Source organism: Vidua macroura, chromosome 3, assembly GCF_024509145.1.
Source record: "Vidua macroura isolate BioBank_ID:100142 chromosome 3, ASM2450914v1, whole genome shotgun sequence".
Lineage (NCBI taxonomy): Eukaryota > Metazoa > Chordata > Aves > Passeriformes > Viduidae > Vidua > Vidua macroura.
The window spans coordinates 66,772,611-66,793,123 of NC_071573.1; the positions used below are offsets into that span (position 1 = coordinate 66,772,611).

Below are 20,513 nucleotides of genomic sequence, written 5' to 3' on the forward strand. Positions count from 1 at the left end.
TACAGTTAAGTCTTGTACAAAATTTCACAGAGGAGATTCACACAAGTACTAGAGATTTAAAGATCCTAATTTCTAAACACACAAACCCACAGTTAACATCTGTTCTTAAGGTGAAGCTCTTCTGAAGAAACAACTCTTTAGTTGCTATAAATCAATGCTACCCCCCTTAACTTAGTTTCAAGGGAACCAAGCAATGTACACCAAACATGGTGATTCACATATCAATCATATGATTCACAAGAAGAATGATCAAGTAGCAAGCATTACATGGTTTTGTATCTAAATTATGTTCTCATTTTTCAAATGAATCTCCCAGTGTCAGACTTGGTAAATAGCCCGGCTGATAAACTGGGGGAAAGCACAGAGCCACAGGCATGCACTGAACGTAAGTGAAAAAAGTGTTTTCAGGGCTAATTATTAACTACTAAGAAAAGTGGTATGTATTTATACAAAGATAGGTAAAAACAAGCCCACACTTTGCCCTGTACAACAAGCTATTTTCTAAGCCACTCAAGACTAAAACTGAACATCAGAGAGTATGAACTTCAGCTTCACAATTAACTGTCTGACGATGGCAAGTAACCTCTACCTCAAGGCTGCATTAGCCTTGTCAGCCTTTAAAGGCATCAGATGTTACAAAAGCAAACAAACAAATACAAAGTAAATAAAAATATTTATAATGGGTTCTTTTATACAGAACAACTACTTAGTTGCAGACATATGAACTTTGAGCAAAGGCAACTATATAAAAATTCTAAAATATATTTTAAATTCTGAAAGCTAAAGGCACCCCTACAGTACCTTTTTGCACTTATATACCTATATCTGTAGGTATAGGTATATTTGGAAGGGAAATATTGGAAACTTGAAATATCTGGGAAATATCTGGGAAATAAGGGAAATATCTGGAAACCTGAGAAGATTTTGAAAGAGCAAAAAGTGATGAACAGGTTTGCTACCTCATGATCAAATTCCATAAACATCCAAAGCCATATGCATTGTTCTGCACAAAAATCTGCTGTCCAGACAAATCCTGTGAATGGCACAGGGTAAACACATGACTGGGGTGTTCTTTAAAGTTTTGTTCATCTGTATCCTATAAAATATTTTTGTTATTTTATTTTAAACATTTAGAGTTTGATATAAATCCTCCATGAAGAAAATGGAGAAATAAAGAGATCATGGATAAGGCTGGAATTATGGATAAGTAGTATGGTTTCCTACATGTGCTGAGAATTTTAGCATGGTGCAATGTGGTTTATCTGTTTTAGATTTGCCACCTTCTACAATGAACAATGAATATGGAAGAGGGGGATCAAGACCCTGTTTTCTACTGATCAATTGACGGCATCAAGAACCGTCATGCATGCAACTGCATTTGTTCTATGTATACACAGCACCTTCATTAAATGAAATTCCAAGCCCTAAATAAGTATACCATTTGCATAAAATTTTGGATGGAAAGTAAAAATCACTATCACCAACAAAGCCAAGATCACTACAACCTCTCAGTTTCTTGACAACATTCCAGATGCTACTACTGCATCTTCTCTCAGTAGAAACTATTAATGTCTCACTATTCACTACCAAGTAACTACCTCCTTATTGAAAGCAGGGTCACCTGGGCTGGGGCAGTGGGAAAAGAATTCACTGAGAACAGCCCCACAGAGGTGGATTTTGGGGTTTAGGTGGATGAAAAGCTGGACACAACCCAGTGATGTGCACCTGCAGCCCCGGAAGCCAAATGTTCTGGGCTCATCAAAAGCAGCATGGCCAGCAGGGTGAGGGTGGGGATTCTGCTCCTCTACTCCACCCTGGTGAGACCCCACCTGGGGTGATGCAAACTGCTCTGGGCTCCTCAACATAAGAAGGACATGGACCTGCTAGAGTAAGTCCAGAGGAAGCTCAGGTGGCTGGAGCACCTCTCCTATGCAGATAGGTTGAGAGAGATGGGGTTGTTCAGCCTGGAAGTCTAGAGAAACCTCCTAGTACCTAATGGGGGACATATAAAAAAGAGGGTTTTTGCATGGGCAGATGATGATAAGACATGGGGGAAAGGTTTTAAACTAAAAAAGGAGATTAAGAGTTATGAAGAAACTCTTGACTGTGAGGGTACTGAGGCACTGGCATGGGTTGCCCAGAGAAGTTGTGGATGCCATAAACCTGGAAGTGTTCAAGGCTTGGCTGGATGGGGCTTTCAGCAACCTTGTCGAGTCCACGATGTCCCTGCCCAGAGCAGGGGTTTTGGAACTGGAGGATCTCTAATGTCCCTTCCAATGCAAACATTTCTGTTTCTACAATTCTATTAGCATTTCCCTCAGAAATACAAGCCAAGAGGGAAAAACCACTATCTGGCCAGTTCAAGGCAGGATTTAAGTTAAACTCTGCTGCTCAAGTGAGTTCCTTGATCATGACCTGTGGGATGTTTAGACTCATCTTTCCTTCACTGTGTATCCAGTTCTTAAAAACAAATTGAAGTAAATAGGAAAATACCCTCTTTAATATGAGATATAGAATACCCTTCCAAGCAGTGTGAGATCTAATTTTTGGACTCTAGGTCAACAACTAACATGGTATCAGAGCATGCAAAATGAAGAATTAAGCACATCCTGACACATGCATTACACAAGTAATCCACATCCTGATTTTTAAAGCTCAAAATTTTCCCACGACAAATCACTGCAGAATAACTCCTGGAGGAGGAGATTGAAGGAAGGATGGCAGTACTCACTCCTCAGTACTGAAATTTTCAATATCACTAAGTGCATGCAAAGGAAGTGAGTGAGAACTCTCTTCTAATGGCTTAGAGGTGAAAGTTAGTTCTAAGAAAGCCCTGTTGTACATTTTGATGCCATCTACCTCAGATATGGTGGCCAGCTGTGAGCATGATTGAGTTTAATGCACACAAAATGTCAAGTTGGATGCAAATGAGGCACTCAATGGGGCCAAGTGACCTCTTGATCACTTGTGCAATTGTATAGTCTTCCCAGGGCCAAGAGCAATGCCTTGGCACTCTTGCTATTGTCCTGACCCACTTCTGAGGGAAGAAGATACAGCTTTAAACCTCCCACCAGGCAAGAGAGAGAAATATTCTTCCGTGGCTAGACAAAGCATACCTATCAAGAGGGAGAACACCTTTCAAAGGGAATAAGACCACAAACATTTATTTTATAAACCAGACCAAATCTTAAATATTTTTCTTACAAGTCTCCAAAACAAAGTATTTTTTTTTTTTGATCAAGTGGAATATTTTCTTAATAAATGGAGCAATATTCTACAATTGTAGTTTTGGGAAGAAAAAAGAAGACTCTTTGAAAAAAAAAAATCAACTTCTCAGCTTTTACCCTTCCCACATCTTTCTTGTTGGCTGCCAAATCAAAAACCCCGTTATCTGCCCAACCTTCATGCTTGGTCCTTTGCAAAAACAAAAAAGTGAAACATAAAAAACATACTTGAAAAACTGATGATTTATGTTTCTGGTGTCTAAGGTAAAATAGGTTTGCCCCTCTTTCTATACCAGTCATGTTTCAGCAACAGCTAATCTCACATGCCTGTGTTCATTGCAGCTCAGTTGACAGGAAGAAATGCAAAGCAGTGGTTAAATGTAAAAGGCTACATTCATGTCAGTATGGGGAAAAAAGGCAACGTATAGACAGACATTTTAAGAGCTTACCATAAAAATAGAGTTGCACTGCTTAGGTGCTATGGGGAGGAAATAAACTTTAGTTCCTTAAAAATCTTAATGTACTTTCCCTCTGTTTCCTTATAGGTCTATGATCGTCATTCTGATGCTTCTAAAGCTTCTTTCAGATCTTCTCTCATTTTTGGCTTTGATCACAAGCGAGTCCTTCTCACACAGGGTCTGCTTTTATGATGCTTCTGTGTTGACACATTATTAAACTAGAACTGACTCTGTTTTAGTTGTTCTCAGTGTCATATTAAGCAGACACAGAAATTTAATTATGTTATTTTTTTAGGAGATTGCCTCTAGCTCTTGTTTTAGCAAATTTTTATACCAGTCATGCCACAAAGTGAGCTCCCAGTAGCTACCACAGAATGTCAGCACCAATTTATCTTCTATATCAATTTAGATATTAAAGAAGCTCTCCAAAATTCAGCTAGCCATTTAATTTCATAGACATGCACAATTTCTATTTTTAAACACTACATATGTAGAAGATAAAAACAGCATAAGGGTTTGATATTTCACTTACTAACATAACATATATTCCAGATATCAAATGCATCCTCCTACCCTTCCTTTTCTTTTTCTTCCTCTCTGTAGGAGACAGAGTACCCTCCAAGCTTCTTTTATGCTAACTTTTATTCCACAGTCTTACAAAGCCCCTCTAAGTTTTCTTTGAATGTGATTGCTAGTTGATTATTGGGAGTCAAACAGATGTTATAAATTTCTGGTGTCAGCACAGAGACTTGCTTTATTTCACCTTGGCATATATGAATTTATTTTAGTCAAATTATTATCCACACATTTAATTATTTACATGTACCTATTTTTACCTTGTAATCTGTACTGTTCAACATTTAGCACTATCTGGATATTAATAGCAATGGTCCTATAGGATGCTCCAATACTTTTTAATAAGCAGTGACTAACAGAAGGCTACGGGATTGCTAATTTGTAAGAAAGCAGCAGAAAGGACACAGATTTGTTAATCCAAAGCCTCCTGTTGCCTTCTCCTTAGTTGCTGCTATTTCCCTGGAATGTCTGCACGTGCTTGACAGTAATTATCTGCCCTGTGAAACCCACAGAGCCACTGTTAAATCCCACACCTTACTGCACATTGGTAACATACTTGTCTTTAAAAATGGGGCATCAACTATGTGCAAAAAAACCCAAAAACAAACCCACAGAAATCTCTTTCTGGCCATTGCAAATCGGAACATCTCTCTTGCTACAAGAAGGGTGTAGAATTTGTGAACTTCCAAGGTGTTTGTTTGTAAAGTGGGCTTAGGAAAGAAAGTTTTTCACTGCTTTGTCCAAACCAGAGAATCTGACTGAACTGTTATTTCTGCACAATGTGTGACTCTGATTACATCATTCCACTCAGTACGGGAACGGGACAAGCCAGAGGCATATGGAAAGAATCATGAGCACAGATCTTCTTGGCCAAAACACCCTTCTGGTGGGGAGTGCTCTAGGGGCCAGTCAGAGAAAACACATCAATATCCTCTGTTCCCTCTGAAAAAAGGTATTATGATTCAAATATAAGGACAAACTTCCCATAAGATTTTAGAAAGTATCTATATATCTAACCCATGGAAAACCAATGGGTTTATTTAATACCAGCTTTTAATTTTTATAGGCAAAACCATTAATGCTCATCTATTTCAACTAAATATTAATGCACGTTTGTTTGCTGTTGCTAGTCTCCCCAACAGTGCCGTTCCCATATTATTTTGGATGATATAGTTAGCTGTTACCCAGTGCCCCTCTGTTTACTTTAAAATGTAAACCTACTCCAGGATGTAGCCATTAGGGATGCTCTGCTAATGAGTAGCATGCCTATCCACATGGGTTGTTATGACAAACGGCTCAACCTCTGTAAGCTGACACAAACGGGAACTCAGTTATGGGCGTACTTTATTATGTGACATAAAATGACTACTTTAATAGATGAGAAAGGACCAGAGTTCTTAATTACATGCCCCTTCCATGTATATATCAGTTACCAGTAGACTTTCTCATAATTGTATCCTGGGATATTTGGACTATTGAGGATTCCACTAATGTAAAGAAGAAATTTAAAATGTCAGTCTACTTAATCTCCTAGCATTCTGAAACAAATAACCAGTGACATTTTAAACCATATTTCTTTTATTCAACTACTGCATAGGCTAAAAACATACACTTTTGTTTTCTGGCAAGGCTTAAATTTTACTTAACATTGCCACAAAAACTAGAGAAAACTCATTAAGATGATTTTATTTTTTTTAATTCTAAAGCTATTTTAGAGTCAATGCCATGACAGTAGAAGTCAAAAGAAATCCAGATTATACTGCTGAAAGAATTAAACTGCCAATGCCAGATTTAACTTTCCAACATGTTGATGAATCTGTCAGTGATAAAAAAGATATTTTTCCATAAAATTTACATGTCAGTCTTGGAACCTACATTACTGAGGAGGTCTAAGGAGAGGCCCATTTTACTTACCTTATGGATACCTTTTTGTAAAAGCCCTCTTTCCTGATGAAATAAAGAGTTATGGCAGATGACTCTCCTAACATGCAAGGCTCCAAAGTCAAGCAACATCAAGACTGCTCCTTCTTTTCCCCCTCCTGAACAGAACACACATGCCCTCAAATTATTTAATAAGGACAATAATTATAATATATCATCCAGAATGGTATTTTCCCAAAGTCTGAGGAAAACCAAACATGCCTAGAAGACTGGACAAAAAATTCCACCACTCTGACACTGCTAGAACAGCTCACAGAAAAGCCACATCTCCTATTTATATTGTTTATTCTCTTAGTCTTATCCTAAGTGGAGAAGTACGTGCAGTAACATTGTCTGGTACTTTAAAATTGAGTTTCTTAGGAAAAACAGATTTACATAATCTGTCTGCCCAGTTCTTCAGCCTGCTAACCCAGCCTATTTGAGCAAAGCCAGACAGTGCAGTACATGCCTCAGAGATGTCACATTCCTACTTTTCTGAAAACCACTGTTGGACAACGGAGAGAGATCTGTTTTACTACCACCACTGATGGGGTTATAGTGTAAACTCCATGCTGACAGCATTTCGACATAAGTTCATAACAAAAATGGAAACCAGATTCATGTTTTTGCATTTGAGGAGGTGGCCAGCTGGAGGTTATACAAAGGGCAGCTGAGCCCAGCTCTATCACCTATGCTTAAAATTTCCTCCTGGACTTCCACTACTACTAAGCATATTGCAGCCACTTATTTTGCAAAGCAGAAAACCCTGATTAAACTTGATTGATTTCTGTATGGGATGTCTACACCAGAAGGGAAAGACAGGAAAAACATGATTTCTCTTTCACCAAGGTAATGTAAGATACTTGCTTGAGAAAAAACAGTAGTTGGAGGCAAGTAAATAACATCAAAGCCAAGCGGAAATGGGATACCTGCTTGGTTCTGATTGGTATCTGGTCAACTGGGACAAAGGGGAGGATTATAACAAGGGACAGAACATCCAGAAATAATCCAGGGCAGGAATCACAGGACATAGGGAACTTAAATAAGGTTGAGACAGAGAGTAAGATGTAGGAAACAAAAAAACAGACACAAACAAGTCCTCCTACTCAAAATAATACTTCCCCCTCTTTCTTATTTCATTAAAACAGATGGCCATGTAACTATAGCCTTCCCAAAACAAGTTAAGAAAGAGTGTGAACAATGAAACTAAGGAGGAAGGTGTTGACTTTGGAGCAGTCTGTCTCCTATTTGAGATGGTCACACATCCTTGGATTCACCTCTGTAGGCTATATCCCTCTGTCAGTGTGCCAAGTGAAACTATCTCCACATTGTCTCCAGAGCTAAGACTGAAGCTTTGTATTGCTATGCTTCAGTGGGAGATTTTGGAAATTACCATCACTTTTGAGACAATATTTTTCTTCCTAAATCCCACGTCCTCTCTTCTGTGACATGCAGGCCTGTGTGTCCCTTCTGTCTCCCATCACTTCTTTTGCTCTAGCTCATGTACTCTGTGGCATTCACCATTTTAATACTTAGTGCAGGGGAACCCAAACACTATCATGGCTTTTCAATCATGCCAATCAGGAGGATATAGATCCCAAGTTATGCTAGCTCAAATCCAGCATAATTCCAGTGATGGCCCATGGAAGGATAACATTTATAGGATACTACTAGTTGGTTATTGGAGGATAAGGAATAGTAGTTTGAGCAATGAATCCTGCTTGAACAGCTAATGCTTCTCTTCTTGTGCTGACTTGAATCTTGACTCACACTTCTGCTGAGCTGCTGTCACCACAGAGCTGTAGAAAAGCAGCTATGACAGAAGGGAGCAGTGCCACATCCAGCTCTTTCTGCCCTGTGCAGATGCCACTATCCTGACCCACATTCCTGCCCTCTGACCTATTCAACAGTGACAGCAATCCTGGACCCTAGTCTGCAAGGTGCACCAAGTGGCAGCTGCTGCAGGGAGGTAAGGGAAATGCATCTGCCTGAGCAAAAAGAGGAGATAAATTGCAGGTGAGTATGAAAAGCAGGAGACCTTGAGGTCCCAACTCTAGAATCACTCCTATAGTGCGAACATTAACTTCTGTTCCCATAGAAAGAGTGTGGCACAGAGAAGACAGAGTAACTTGTAGGGATGACAACTCACATCCAGGGCAAGTTAACCCAGGAGGTGGTCATCAAAATGCCAGTTACTCAGGTAGTTCCAGTAATCAGATGGACAACTATCATGTCCTAGTATGTCTTAAGGAAAGGCCCAAGAACCATGCAGCCAAGTGAAGCTGCCAGCCTGAACTAAAGCTCAGACAGATGTCAGAGCAGACTGCAGAAGCCCAAGAGTGTCATTTTTACCTACACCTAATTATACGTTTTTCATAGGTCCCCCTTTCCTAAATTCTTCCTAAGGAAGAATTAGTTATCCAAAAGATATGTATGAATCTGGGGAAAAAAAAATAAAGTAAAACTTTTAGCACTTTTTGCCAAAAAACAGATATGAAATGCTTTCTTCTGATTTCGAATGGGTTTGGATTACTTTTTGTTTTTTTACAGCAGACAGGGTGGTACATAAAGAATCATGCTCCTTTCAGTATCAACTTTCAAGAAGATAAGTCCAGTGAAGGTGAAAAGCTGTGTGTCACTGCTGGTCCAGATGAGGGTAAATGCATTTAGCAAGTTAGAATGAATATTAGTGCAACTGACATAATTTAAGCAATTCACTTATCCACTCACTCCTCCAACTATAAGCAGTTTATACAGTAAGAATAACTTAAAAAAAAAAAAAGACAAAAATCTACCAACTAGGCTGAGCCGCCATCCTCTCCATGTAATCCTTGGCCATATTGATGGCCTCCATGTTTTCAGGGAAGAGCACACAGAACATTGCCAAGGCCCCAAGGTTGTTGCCATATATTTCATTCCAGCGAGCGCTGAACTCCTTTGGGTCCCAGGGAGGAAGGTACTCCAGGGGATTTGACAGCATGGTTTGCACTGCTTCAATCAGACGAGCTGCAATGTGCTGGTGCGTGCTGCTGGCCTGGAGCCGCAGAGTCTCCACGTCCCCCTTGGAGAAGTAGAGCATGGGGTAGCTGTCATAGTTGGCGTTGACAAAAGGAACCATCGTGTCTTGGTCCTCCCTGGCGCCGCAGGCGAAGGCAAAGCAAACCACGTGTATGAAAAACACACTTGGGGCTCCCCGTGTGTGAGTCCTCATTGTGGCATCAGATCTCCAGGTCTCAATGGCAGCCAAACCATCTTTGAAATGTCCTGTGAAAGATGGACATGAAAGAATGAGTTAGAAAATGAATTTGTGAGACCCTATCATTCAGGAGCCTCTCTAGGAAATATGATTCCATCTAAAGAACCCTATGTAATCTCCAGGTGACTTTCAAATCATCTCTACTTGAATATGTCAGACGAAACATCTACTGAGCAATTCACGTGAGACAAAAAAAGCTGTACACTTTGAAGAAAGCCCCTTCATTCCCACACCTTGCCCTCTAGTAGCTGATTCCAGCTGAAGGGACACAACAACAGCTCTTGTACTCAGGATTTCAAATAATTGCAATGGTGCCTAATACGAAGCAGCGCTGACTGTACTGGCAAGTGGAGAAGGGCGGGAAGGGAGGAGGAAGGGGGAGAGCCAGGAAGCTGGCGGCAGCCAAGCCTGCGTGCTGCCTTGGCTGATGTTAGCAGCTGGAGAGAGGGAAAGATGAGGAATGCTGGAGGTTTGTGCTGGGGTCACTTTATACAGGGCTCAAGGCCTCCGGTTCTGACACGTCCTCATTTAAAAAAAAGGGATAAAAAGAGCAAGTCAGGAATCAAAAAGGGAAACAGTAAGTGGCAGAGTCTTAGAAAAACAGCTGAAATACTTTGCCTTCCGGGCATTTAGGGGTTTGCATATTAGTATTTTTTTCCAAGGGGCTTTCCATTTTACATGTTGAGATTTACTGCCAGTTACCAAGAAGGCTGAACATTGTATTAAAATGCATATTCTTCTATGTACATTTCTTCTTGAAACGTGCTCAAATGGGAAATCTATGCAGAGGCAAATGCAATTTAAACATAGTAAGTTACTTTCTAGAAATTATCAACTATCTGGCCTAAAGTCACAGATAAAACATGGCCAAGATCCCCCTGAGGAAAGCCAGCAAATTCCTAGAATTCTTACAAGGGAAAAGGTTATGAAAAGCAGGCTCAAGTGAGACACTTTTATGTAAATAATGAACAGTAGTTTTCAATTATTAAAAGGAGAAATAGAAGCAAAGAAAACCTAAAAACAGATACTTTTTTTCTCCCATGGAAAACCAGTTTCATAGGATTCAGTCATAAAACTTATAGGAAGTTGAAGTACAAAGCAACCTTTTACTTTACTCCCCACAGGTCCCTATTCCAGAGCCAAAATTTTCTAATAGAAACTGAGGCTACTAAAACCTTATTTAGAGACCCATATCCTGTTTCAACAAAGTCATTAATATGAGAAAACTTTGACAGACAAGTACCCTTCATGACTACTGTGTGCCCAGACCCTCTAGATTTTTTGTGCTCAGATACTAAAATTAATTTGTGAGCAAATATCTTTGGCCAAGAAATACATAATTTTGTTGCGAATTCATACCTACAAATATATTGTACCCTGTAACTGCTTAAATTTATCTAATACAGCGAGCAGCATAATTGCTTAAACAGAGCGTAACGGAAGATGACATTTTCATAGTACTTTAATGATTTTGCAAGTACATTTTGCCCTGATTTGGATGTAAACCAATGTTACAGGACACATTATCACAGGCTGGTTTATTTGGTAACACTTCTACACATCTACAGAGTCTCTCCCCACATACACACATACAAAAAGACACATGCACCACAGTTTATCCAGACCTACTAAAGTCTACTTGTATTCTTTGTGCTGAAGGAAGCTATACAACAGTATATTTTGACAGGAAGGAGGTAAAAATCAGCCAAAGCAATACATTATGTTTGAAACATGATGTAATTTTTTAATTGATGAAAAAATTGCTTTGTCATAATAATAAAAAACCCACTACAGTTTGTTTATTTTTAAAGCCTCTCTGATCCTTTAGAACTGTGGGCAGAGGAAAGAATGTAAAAAATACCTCAAAAAAGCCAAAAATGCCTGTAGCTTTTTCTGTGTTAGCCATTTATTGAAAAAACTTCCTGGTTCACACAAGCAGAAAAAAACCCCAGCTAGCAGTAAGGACTTCATGCATTCTTTACTTTGGTTTGATTACTGTAAGTGTTCTGCACATCAGTGACAATTAAGAACATATATAAATTTAGGGATGGTTTTAAGTATTCCCTAAATTAAGTTATTTCTGACCAACCATTAGGGAATATACAGTAAAGTTTCCCAGAACTCCTTTGCAAATCTGAACACACATTTCCCAGCATTACACCATCATCAAACACATCCAGTGTTGCCAAAAAGTCTGTACTCTGAAGTATTCAATAGCCTCCCACATTTTCACCCTTTATTCATGTGCACATTTCACTGAGAAAGTAAACCCTTTTTTTTTTTTACCTTTACATGAGAAGGAACCACTACACCACACTGTTTAGGCTAACAACAGAAAAACTGGAAAACCAACCTATTGTATATTTATTCAAAGTCACGATCTGGAAGAAAGTCAATAGGCAGTGACAAAAGCAGGAGTACAAAATCATTTATTCTCGGTTAAACACTGACACTCTTCCTACGATATGAAGACAATAACTCTCAGCAGCCATGACTCACTAAGGACAGTGAGCACTTTCCCATAACCTTGCAGAGCTCAGCCTGGTGTGACTGATGGATGGGAGGAGGCAGTGGGAAAGGAGTGCACCTTCTTTCCATGCAAACCTCCGAACCTTGATTATCAGCATAGCTAAGGTGAAGCTGGATCTGTGCAGATAACTTTCCACATAAGCTCCAGCTTACCAGTTGTGTGTGAACTCGTTACGAGTTCGCCTGATACACAAGGCTTGAAAGAATTGGAGTCTGGGCCTTCTGATCATTTAACGTGCACTCACAATACCATTTTTTAAAGCTAAAGGAATTTCTTACTCTCATATTACACTGCATCATTACCAGCCACATCTTCCAAGAAAAACTTTACCAAGCAACTCAACCTTTTCTGAAAATGAGGGGGTTTTATTCAGTTAGGAAACCCTGATCTGATTAAGTATTAAAAATTAAAAGGAGAATGAAGGATGCTTGCCCATGGAAGAAAATGCTATTATCCAGTGTGCTTTGCAAATGTTGTCATTTAGTTCTAGATTGAAAGAGCATTTACATGATTTCCACTCCACTGCCAGTAGAAACAAACAGTAAAAAACAACAATTATTCCAGAAAAAAAACACCCAACACAGATTAAATCTTAACAATTTTAGTTCTCCCCATCTGCATCGACTGATAGATGTTCAGCTGCAGAAAGAAAAAAAACATTGTAAAACTGAAACCACTAACTAAACTAAACATTAGTTTATACAGATAACTTTACCAAATAAACTATTTAAAAGAAAAGAGAGGCCCATTTATTTCTGCCACATGTGCACAGAGACGTCGCTTCATCAGTGAGAGCAGAGGAGTGAGAGATGGGCAGAGGAGGAGGGAGAGGAAATGATGGTGCTGTTAGGATCACCAGCTTACACAGCTGTCCTTGAAGCAATCTGACCTTCTTGTGGGTGATTGGAAACTAAAAACAGGTAAAGAACTGTGGTTTTCTGTAGTATCAGTTCTGAAGAGCCACTCTGCTTTGTAGCTGCTTTTACCTGGGACCAAACTTGCAACACTTCTTAAAAAGTAGAAGTTGCAGGTGTCTCTGCTGGCATCGCCCACGCCAGCCATGACCCGTCTCTGACATGGGCACCTCATCAACATGTACAGTCAGGAACAAAAAAGGTGGGATTTCAGGTGACTAAAACTTCCATGAAACGGAGGCATTACAACACCATAGATTATTCAGGTTTCTGAATAAAAGATCTTCCCAGAGCCCAGGACTGGGACATGAACACATCAGACTCTTTGTCTTCTTTTGGGAAGCTACTATTTTCCACAAAGGCTACAGTTCTCATTATCGTTACCTGAGATACCTGAGAAACAAATGTCTGCCTAAGAAATGTGTTCAAATATTTAAAGGAAAATCTGTTCCACCATACTGACGAAAATCAAATCTTCCGGTTCAGTGCGCAAACTTTTACCTTAGAAAATGACCTCTGAGTCAGCATGGATGTAAATTTCACAAATTATTGACAGTGAAAATGAACTTTTTTTACTCCATTTCTTCAATGCTTGTAATATTATAACATGCAGTTACATTTTGAACAACAGTGTCACTACAGTTTTGTCACAAATTACATCACAAGAACTGGTATTAAACCTAAAATAAGCAATTTTAGAACCCAGTGCTAAAACAGGTAAGAAAGTCGTAGGTATTTCAACAAGAAATGGTCAACCATCAGAAACAGATGCTGTCCTACCAAAACTGTGAAATTAATAGATAACATTGCAATGAGATGTGTGTGGAATATTGTTCCATTAAATGGAGAGGGATGTGCAAGTCTTTGTCCCAGTGCTGGCAACTGCCAAAATGTAACACAAGAAGCAGTAGGTTAGATAACAGCGGAGAAAAGCAAACTTCTGTAGGATCTCTTTTTTTTTGCACTTTGTCTAAATATCTGAAATATCTTTTCACACACATTACAATTAACTTTGTTGCTGATGAGAAGAGCAGAATCTATAACATGGAATATATCAGTTGGAATTTTTGGTACCATTATATAATGGTAGCATTCTAAAATCATGCCAGTTACTGTTGCCCTGATTATCAAGAGTTTTCTAAAGCCTTCTGAGTTTACATTCTTGTAGAGAACTTTCCCACACAACTTTCTGTAAACAACCTATTGTTTTGCATTCTTTCATAGAGGCAGAGAAATTTGATGTACAGGTAGTTTGTCCAGTGTCGTTGGAGAGGTAGCACGTTCACCCTCCAATCCACTGGCACCTTTTGAGAACTATAAAAGATTAGAGTCGGACAAAATAAATTAGTCTCTTCATCGTGACCAAAGCTGTGGTGCGTAGTTTTCCCTTGTGTCATCTGGTCACAAGTTACATCAACTGAAGAGCTGTTTTGTTCAACAAAGTCAGTTTTAACACCAATCTAGATATTTTGCAAACATATTTAAGAATGGGAGAGCAATTTAGTCTTCTAACTGAATCCAGTGACATTCTGGTACTAAAAAATGCAGGGTAAGTCCATGAAAACAGAGAGGTGAATGGGTCAATGGAGACTAATTCCCATATATATATTGTCATTTGGTTCCAGAGAACCATATCCAATACAGCATAATTAGGTGCATGATGGGGCAGAACCAATAAAACTATAAACTTATCTTTGTGCTGTAATAATCACAATCTATCTATTGACCAAAGTCCCATGCTGTACAACTTCTACATCAACAAGCAGTACTGTTGAGACCCTTTCAAAGCTATGGGGCAGGATACCAGGGTGGCAAGCTCCCACGTCCCAAGGGACAGGAGCAGTCAGGAGTCCTTCACCCACCTTTTGACTGATGAGCTAAAACCAGTGACTATATGCCTCTCCAATAAAAATGGAGCTGGAAAGGTGTAAAAATCACTGCTTAAAACTTGAAAAACACCTATTACGACCTTAACCACCAGGGGACATTACTTCATTTCTTCCTCTGTTTTTTTTCACTATGAAAAACATGCTGCAATTATATAATTTCAAAGGTATTTCAAAACTTAAATACTGAAATCCCAAATATAATTAGAATTACATCTGCTGTAAATAAAGTACAGCTCAGGTACCCAGGTGTTAGTACTGCACTTGTTCTGAAATGATCTGAAATACCTTGAAAGAAGTTTGTATCAGCTTTTATGTCTGACTAACAGCTGCACTATGAAAATCCCAATGCAACCAGAAACAGCCAGTTCCTATAGGGATTATCAGTATATGCCATCTTGTCAGCAGTCAAGATTTAAACTTGTGTCTGTCCTTTGATCTAACACAAAATTAAATGGATCTGTGCAGAGCAGTACACAGCTGTGTCAGACCATAATTCCAGGAGAATGGAGGGCTGCATTCATTCTCCACCATGCTACAGGTAAGACAGCAACTGCAAAATAATTTTATAAGTTCACAGTAGGATCTGTAAGACATCTGTGATGGAAGCTTCATTTGTTAATTCCTTCCAGTTAAAAGCTTATTTGTCTATTTTATCACTGTGTATAGAAATTAACAGGGCATACACACACACACTGAATGTATAACCTTCTCTCTGCCTCAAGTGAAAACATGATTTAAATAGTCTGCATGATTTAAAACATTATTTAAATAGTCAACCATAATCTGGGAATTTACAATGTCCTTCTATTTTATTTACAATTTATCCTCCTGTAAAAAATGCTTTCCCAGTAATTTTTTTGTTGCACTAACAATACTATTCCTAACCCTCACTAGGATCTTTTATTCCATATCTCACTCTATAGAATGAGTAAAGAAGTAATTTTGACATCTAGAATCCTGCAGATGATCATTCCCAACCAGTACAGACATGCCTGTTAAGGCATCCACATTCAGGGAATGAAAGCCCAATCATTTTTACCACTGAAGGCTTAAAACTATAAGCTACCAGAGAAAGATTCCTTCTAGAACACCAGCATTGTATCCTGTGCTGACATATTTTCAAAAGGCCATTTCAATAATTAAAATTAGATTTTGTTTTTTACTTTAGAAATGTTTTCACAGATCTTAACACTATAGGAAGGCAGTTTGAGAATTTTCATCTAGGCCAAGAGGATATACTCCCTACCTTTGCTCCATTAATGTCCCAGAAGCCAAGCAAATCACTCATCCACATGTTACACTACTACAGCATGTAGGGCACCTCTGGGGTTTAGGACTATGACAGTAACAGGCACTTCAGAAACACAGAACAAAAACTCCTGCACAATCCAGATGGTGAAACAATATTCCTTTGGCAATAACTGAGAAGTAACTTGTCTTCCTGGCCCTCTCAAAGAGACCCACTGGGGGTCAGTAAGGCTGTGAACCCTTTGGAGTCAGGTATTAGGAACGATGTTTAGGGTTTCCTCTGAGAGCAGCCTAGAACCCTAAGGCACAACCACCCGCCACAAGAAGGGAGCAAGGGAATAGAATGCCTGGGGCAGACTGGAGTCTCTGTGTGGATCCAGTGGTATGGTCATGGAGTGCAGGAGGACCTGGAAAAACTTCACATGGCAATGGCAAGGCCCAGGAGGTACAAATAAAGGACAGGAAAATATAATCCTACATGCAAAAGGGGAAAGCCAATTTACTGCTGCCAGAATTCCTCCTTGTGCCTAATCCACCCCAGGGAATTGCATGCCGCCCATCTTCCCTCACTTGTGAGAAGGCTGATTACAACACCAGAAACTTCTGATACCAAAACAAGTGTTTTAATTTCAGACTTCAACTTTTATCCTCTTTCCAACTAACTCTATTTTGCTGGCCTTAACCTTTACTCTTCCAAATACTTGTAAATGTTTTAAGTCCCCTCATTTGTTGTTCTTGACCATGTATAATTAACAGTTTTATTATTCCCTGCTTATTACTTTAATTGTCCTTCAATGGTCTTCAAGATGTTGCAAACAAATGATGTGATTCTGCTGGAGTTTTACAAAACCAGTTCTCACTCTCTGTATCTATGTCTACAAACTTGATTAGCTGAAGATATCAAATATTTTTATTTATAAAGCATTTCCACAGGACTTCATATTAATAGACAGGAATTCTAAAATGCATCATATCCTTCAGTTGCTATGGGATCAAAACTAATTTTAATTATGTTTCCATATCCTGTTTATGACTCAGTGTTCCACACAAAACTATATTAATATTTTGTCGTTATTTTCATTGTGATGGTTTTGGCTAGTGAAGAGTTAATTTTCTTCATAGTAGCTGGTACAGGGCTATGTTTTGGATTTGTGCTGGAAACAGTGTTGATAATTTAGGGATGTTTTAGTTACTGCTGAGCAACATTTATACAATCAAGAGCTTTTCTGCCTCTTCCCCCCACCCCACCAGTAAGGGGGCTGAGCATGTACAAGAAATTGGGAGGGGACAGTCAGGACAGCTGATTCCAACTGACCACAGGGATATTCCATAACATATGAAGTCATGCTTAGCATACAATATTGGGAAAGAAGAAGAAAGAGAGACGCATTCAGACTTGTGGCATTTGTCTTCCCAAGTAACCATTCCATGTGACAGAGCCGTGCTTCCCTGGGGTTGTCTGAACACCTGCCCACTCACAGGAAGTGGTGAATGAATTCTCTGTTTTGTGTGGCTTTTATCTATTAAACTGATTGTATCTCAATCCAAGAGTGTTCCCACTTTAATTCTTCCAATTATCTTTCTCATCCCACTGAAGGGAGTGAACAAGTGGCTGTGTGGGGCTGAGTTGACAGCTGGGATAAAACCATGCCAATCATATATGTTAAATTATTGTGACAGCATACAGGAGCACCTGCAAAGTCCAAAGATGCTGATGCTAGTCAATTTCTGAACCTAAAGAGTTTGCAATCTAAGCAATTTAAACCAACACTTGCTTTTATATTATCTACAGATAACCGTAGAGTGTGAGTATGCAGACTCCAAATGTGTACTCACACAGAAGAACCACTGGTTCATTTGTTACAGGATAAATGTCACTGTGCTTGTAGGCCTAAATTGTACCACCCTACCTGGTAGCTGCATCTCTCTACAGATGAGTGTGTTGTTCGTTATTATTGATACGATTCTGCTGCTACCTCATTATCTAAGGTTTCTCCACAGAGAGATAGAGCATATAGCTCCTCTCTCTCTCCCCATAGATGTAATATACACACACCCAGATGAAACCGCTTTTTTCAGAGTACAAACTGGGACAGACAATAAAATGTATTGTCCTGTAGTTCCTTCAGGGCTATTATTGTCCTCAGTGCTCCCCAGAATACCCTTAACAAAAGCCTTGAAAAAAAGTGATCATTACATTTTCAAAGGCAGAAGTCTCAACTGCAGATGGAGTTAAACAGCCACATGATTCCTGCAAAATGTAGCTACTCACAGAGTGCATGAGCAATCTGTGAGCAGGTGTCAACACAGTCATTAAATTATGGGTTAATTTTGAAATTTAGAATCTTATGATCTCATTTCTGACTAAGTTGTGCAGGCATGGCTCTCACAGCAGAACTAAAACTAGACAGATCATTTTGGTAAAAAGTATGATGAACCATGATTGCAAGGATATGATTAAAAGGAACACGATATCCACAGAAATGCTTGTGAACAACTTTTCAAAACACTTTAACAACTCTAGCAGCCACTTCATTAGAAGGCTGAAGAAGGCATACCAGGTTTATATAAAATGTTCAGCATTTTTAATATTTCTGATTAAAACTCCCCACAAAATAAAAACATAGACCAGGCCAACCATGGTAAAAGAACTTGTATGTTAAAATTACATTTCTCTTGCACCAAGATACAACACCTACCGAAGTCAAATAACCTACAGTCCTTTGCCTACTCTAAACAATGCTACTGCTGATTCCTCTTGTATACTCTGAGTCTAAGCAAGGGGGAAAACAGAAAGAAAGACTAAACAAAGGTAATTTCAGATTGTGTGCATAATAGTCACATTGTCCCTGTGCTTCCACACCTGACCATGTCCTAAGAGTGGATGAAAGTGTCACGCCAGCACCTGATGTGAGAAAACATTTCCAGTACTCTGTCCTTTGTGTGATTCCCAAAATGACCAGACCCCTTTGGTCAGCTCTCCATTACCAACACTTCACTTCTGCTAAACTTTTACTGACAAAGCATTCATGAGAGAGATCTCTGGTGGCATTTGCTAAATTTCCTTTTTCCTAGAAGGCTTCTCTGCCCAGTTATCATCCTGAGCACATAGTGCAGTGCAAAAGGGTTGGGGGGTTTACTAAAGCAGCACTGTCACACTTCACCCTATCCCAGGTGGGCTAAGAGACATCAGTACAAAGTTTACCCATGTAAACAGAAAACTGGCTCAAAGGGAGTCAAATGCAGAATTATTAATACTAAACTATTTATTACTAAATTATTTATACTGGCTTATATTTTATGTGGCCATAGTCTTGAACATGAACTGGCACCATGATTTAACACATTTAGGAGAATACAGTGCTGTAACTAAGCTCTTTGATCTACCTCAGCTGAACAGAGACAGCAAAGAAGGTGAGAACAGCCAGGACAAACTAGCTGCTAAGATGCCATATTTACCAATTAAACACCATTTGCTAAGAAAAAGTCATAACCTCTTTCACTCACCACACACTTGGATTACCAAGTCTAAGCAAGAAAACAATGGTTGCAGAAAGTTGGTTTTTTCTTTATTTTTTAATTCCTTCAGCACACCCACCCCCGCCCCCGTCCCAAAGGGCTCTATTTCTTGCTAAATATCCAGGAACAATAGCAATAGTAACTAGATTTATCTCTGCTCATTGCTATAGTATGCTGTGGGTGCCAGATGTGCAAGTTTCCATACACAAACTAAGAATGTGACTGAATTTTAGTTAAATGCAATCACTTCTGAGAGAAGGGACACTTCAGTTTTATGGACATTTACCTCCTCGTTTAACCCTAGATTTGACTGCTCAGACTGCTGGGTACTGATGGATGTGATAATTTCTCTACTAAGATATAAACTTCCTATGCTCATTCACAACCCAACAGCTGCCTGGTGATATGAACCACTTTTTACTACCTCTGATCTAGGTTTTATTTGAATTCAGTTTTAAAAAAAGCTAATGTACTTGGTGTCATTGTCCTTGAGGAAAAGAAATGGTACACACAGACCTCACGAGCCTTTAAAAAGTATCAAACCAAAGATATCACTCTAAAACCTGCTTTCAGCTACTCATTTTTACTTACAACTGTATACAACCTATAAAAATCACATCTAATATTTGGCCAAGTAATAAAATGCATTTTCCTCACCACTGTAGTGCAGATATTTACTCAATACCTAGTTACAATAACTAATATACATTGCAATAAAAACTGAGTTTGCCTAGGCAACCAAAATTTATCAACTTTTACCATAGGCAATCAATGGTTCATCTTATGCATTTCTTTCTTGCAACATTCTCTATAACCAAAGAACAGGTTGTAAAGGAGACTGTATACCAATGTGTAGTGGAAAATCAGCACCAAGTGTCTTCTGAGATCAGTGTTCACAGTAAAGAAAGCAGATGTGTTTAGAAACTATTTTTATATCCTTCTCTTAAGAGCACTCAGGTGTTTCTCACAGCAATTCAAA

General features: G+C 39.0%; 1 protein-coding gene across 2 annotated transcripts in view; it reads right to left on the reverse strand.

Annotated features, from left to right (window-relative positions):
- The window catches only part of DSE (dermatan sulfate epimerase), a 34,718-nt gene that overhangs the window by 12,516 nt on the left and 1,689 nt on the right, over positions 1–20,513 (reverse strand). The window contains exon 3 of one of the 2 annotated variants that reach the window (XM_053974085.1): positions 8,974–9,442. In XM_053974085.1, the coding sequence (XP_053830060.1) occupies positions 8,974–9,389 (416 nt within the window). In that variant the 5' untranslated portion in view covers positions 9,390–9,442. Of the gene's footprint in view, positions 1–8,973; positions 9,443–20,513 lie in introns of those variants that run through there. The other variant, XM_053974086.1, reaches the window with a different exon arrangement.